At 57.7% G+C, this 3,442-nt stretch overlaps 1 protein-coding gene across 12 annotated transcripts in view; it reads left to right on the top strand.

Annotated features, from left to right (window-relative positions):
• The window catches only part of RAPGEF1 (Rap guanine nucleotide exchange factor 1), a 155,886-nt gene extending 153,732 nt beyond the window's left edge, over window positions 1–2,154 (top strand). For all 12 annotated transcript variants that reach the window (XM_017499023.1, XM_037728039.1, XM_017499016.2 and 9 more), the window contains 2 exons: window positions 768–896; window positions 1,498–2,154. In XM_017499023.1, coding sequence (XP_017354512.1) covers window positions 768–896; window positions 1,498–1,648 — 280 coding nt within the window. In that variant the 3' untranslated portion in view covers window positions 1,649–2,154. The remainder of the gene's footprint in view (window positions 1–767; window positions 897–1,497) is intronic.
• The last annotated feature ends 1,288 nt before the right edge of the window (window positions 2,155–3,442 follow it).

Here is a 3,442-nt window from a genome sequence, read left to right on the forward strand (position 1 = left end):
TTTTGAGACGGAGTTTTGCTTTTGTCATCCAGGCTGGAGTGCAGTCGTGCAATCTTGGTTCACTGCAACCCCTGCCTCCCAGGTTCAAGTGATTGCCCTGCCTCAGCCTCCCTAGTAGCTAGGATTACAGGCGTGCAACACCATGCTTGGCTAATTTTTTTTGTATTTTTAGTAGAGATGGAGTTTCGCCATGTTGGCGAGGCTGATCTTGAACTCTGGACCTCAGGTGATCCTCCAGCCTTGGCCTCCCAAAGTGCTGGGATTACAGGTGTGAACCACTGCACCTGGCCTAGCTGGTCTCAAGCTCTTGGTCTCAATCCTCCTGCCTCAGCCTCCTATAGTACCAGGATTACAGGCATGAGCCATCACCACCAGCCTACCACACCTGTTAATAAAAGGAGATCTCTGCCCCTGCCTCCTGGTTTGAGCTTTGTAATTTACTGCTCATTTGTCAATTTTGCTTTAGCAGCCCACAGCTCTGCCCATGTGGGTTGAGCCCTGGCAGCGATGTCTCCCTCAGGCTCCTCATCGGCTACACTGGCTTCCAAGGGGCCCAGCAGCTGCTTGTGGAGCCAGAGGCCAGAGGCCGTGAGGCAGGAGCTCATTCTGGGAAAGACAGACACCCCAGACTGGCCCTTTGGTTTGCTCTGGGGTGTGGAAGCAGCAAGGGCTGGAGTCATGTGTCAGGTGGTAAGACTTGAAGTGAGCAGCTGCCAAACCAACCCCCCCCCCGTAGCAGTAACGGGCTTCCTCACCTGTCCTCCCAGGGGGCTGATCCTGCAGGACCTGACCTTCGTCCACCTGGGAAACCCCGACTACATCGACGGGAAAGTGAACTTCTCCAAGCGGTGGCAGCAGTTCAACATCCTTGACAGCATGCGGCGCTTCCAGCAGGCGTGAGTGCCACCCCGGGAGAGCTGGGCAGGGCTGAGCCCCAGATCACATGCAAGGAGGGACAGCCTGGGACGCTGGGGGAGGGGGAGCCACAGAGGACCTAGGGCCCTCCCACCTGCTGAGTCCTGGCCCTTCCAGTTTCTGCCTGGATGACTTGAGAGCATGCCCACCAGGCTCTGTGCCAGGGCTGGCCCTGGGCCTGGGCCCCGTGACGGCACAGCTCATCCTCCCATTTTACACACCAGAAGCTGGTGCCCCCCTTGCTGTGAGAAGGGCCTGACAAACCCTGGCCTGCCTGACTCAGACACCAGAGCTCCCCCAAAGTGGTCTCTGGCATGCATTGTTGAGGGCAGTGGGGTTACCTGGGGCCCCTTCCCTGTGAGTAGCTCAGCCTCAGGGCCCTGTTTGTGCTCCATGTGCTGTTGGTGCCATCTCTGAGCACTGGTGTCCCCCTCTGTCACACCGGGTAATGGCAGCCACTGCAGCATCCATTTGCTTCGAGGCTGCGGGGATGGTCCCCACGGCACCATCCAGGAGGGCAGCACCATCGGGCCCTGCAGCCCACACAGCTGCTCACTGATGGCTCCCCATCCCCTGCACCAGGCACTATGACATCCGGAGGAACGACGACATCATCAACTTCTTCAATGACTTCAGTGACCACCTGGCTGAGGAGGCCCTATGGGAACTCTCTCTGAAAATTAAACCCAGGAACATAACAAGGAGAAAAACAGACCGGGAAGAAAAGACCTAGGAGCAGGCACCGGGATCTAGGAGAACGCTTGAGGGGTGCGGGGGCGGCTCCCAGACCGGACAGGACCTTGGACCTGTTAGGCGCACGGCAGGAGTCCCGGCCTCAGAGCCACGAGGCTGGCCAGGCCTCAGCAGTGCAGTGCCGGGCCGGAGCTGGAGCTGGAGCCTGCTGGCCGCTTCCTGCCTCCCTCCTCTGTGGGAGCAGACCCGTGGGCCTCAGTGCAGCCAGTAGGCAGGTCTTGTTGCTGATTTGCAAACTGGTGGTTTTCTGGTTTGGTTTTGTTTTCTGCTTTCACTTCCATCTCTCCCCGCTTGCCCTCCTACCCACTCCCCTCCAGGGAGAGAGCAGCAGAGACCTCATTAGCAGACCAAGGAAGTGGCAAGTCCTCCCCCTCCCTAATCTTCAGGGTCCCTGAATCTTCTAAAATGGCAAATGGGTGGAGGCCTTCCAGGGTAGGCTGTCCTCCAGGGGCCCTGGAATGGGGGAAGCAGCTGTGTGGGCAGAAAGCAGAGTAGACTGCAGGAGGGTCCTTTCACTTTCCGTTTCTGCTTCCGATGCATGGAGGATGGTGTGAGCTTTACAGCAGGCCCAGAAAGGTACGCAGGTGATGCCTAGACACCTCACAGCTAGTGCTCTGCACCGAGGTACTGGCGCCAGCAGGGACCCCCTTGCCCGCCTGTGAGCAGCAGTGTCTGTCATCTTGTGGCCCTTACTTCCCACCCCGCCACTGCGCGTCTCCCACACCATCTAGGGAGCTGAGGAGGCTGGAGTAAGGGAGGACTTGATCATCCAAGAAATACTTTTTATTGCTGGGAGTCTTCTGAACCTCACCAAACCGGGGCCAGAGCTGAGCTCCTGGGGGAGTTAATTCAGAGGGGAGGGGCCAGCCTCCCTCCTCCATTGCTCGCTGTGTGCCTTAAACTCCATCTCTTGTCCCTCCTCATCCCATGGCCTTCACTCCCTCCCTCCTTGCCCCATCCTGGGCTGGCCCTAGGGGCTCCTCCTCTGGCTCTTTCAGCCAGTGCTGTTAGTGCCCCTGGGAGGGAAGGGCATCCCTGAGGCACCGGAATGGTGCAGGCACTCCTCGGGGTCCAGGGAGGCAGAGGCCTGGCCACGGAGGAGCCTCCTAAGGTGGCAGCTGTAGCAGGCGGCCCTCCCCGCGTGCCAGACCATCTAACAGAGCAGATGCTCTTTCCATCCTCCTTGTCAAAACCATTCTCGCTGCTGAGGTTGACAATCTGGGCAAGGCCTGTGGGGCGCTTGGCAAACAGAACCTGCCCTGTGCCACTGGCTCCATGGCCTCCAGCCTGGGCCTGCGGGCAGGGCACTGCAGGAACCCAGATGTGCTGCCCCAGCCCACGCCTCCGGGTCTGCTTTGCATGAGAGTGCGCGCTTGTCCCGGGTTTGGGACATGGTCAAGTGAAGAGCAGGGTCTAACTGTGTGTACTTAGCCTAGTTCAAATGGAACAAAGGAAAAACGCAGAGAGCAACATCTGTTGATCATTAAGGTTTTCTTTAAAACAACCATGTCACTTTGAGTCCTTCATAGGTTTTTGAACAGCATTTATCAAGAAGAAAATGTGGGCTTCTTCCCTCTCCCGTGTTGTTTGTCCTGTAGATGGAGGGAGGAGAGCTGTGATGCAGCAGGCAGGACCCCCTCTGGCAGCGGCCCTGCAGGGCCAGCGGGACCTGTCACTTTATTATTTAAGGAGTGTGTGTGTAGAGTCGCTGGCTTATTAACAGTATTGTGTGTGGGTTGGGTTTTTAGTTTGTTCCTTCTTTTAAAAGTCCCTT

The sequence above is a fragment of the Cebus imitator genome, unplaced genomic scaffold, assembly GCF_001604975.1.
Source record: "Cebus imitator isolate Cc_AM_T3 unplaced genomic scaffold, Cebus_imitator-1.0 Scaffold254, whole genome shotgun sequence".
Lineage (NCBI taxonomy): Eukaryota > Metazoa > Chordata > Mammalia > Primates > Cebidae > Cebus > Cebus imitator.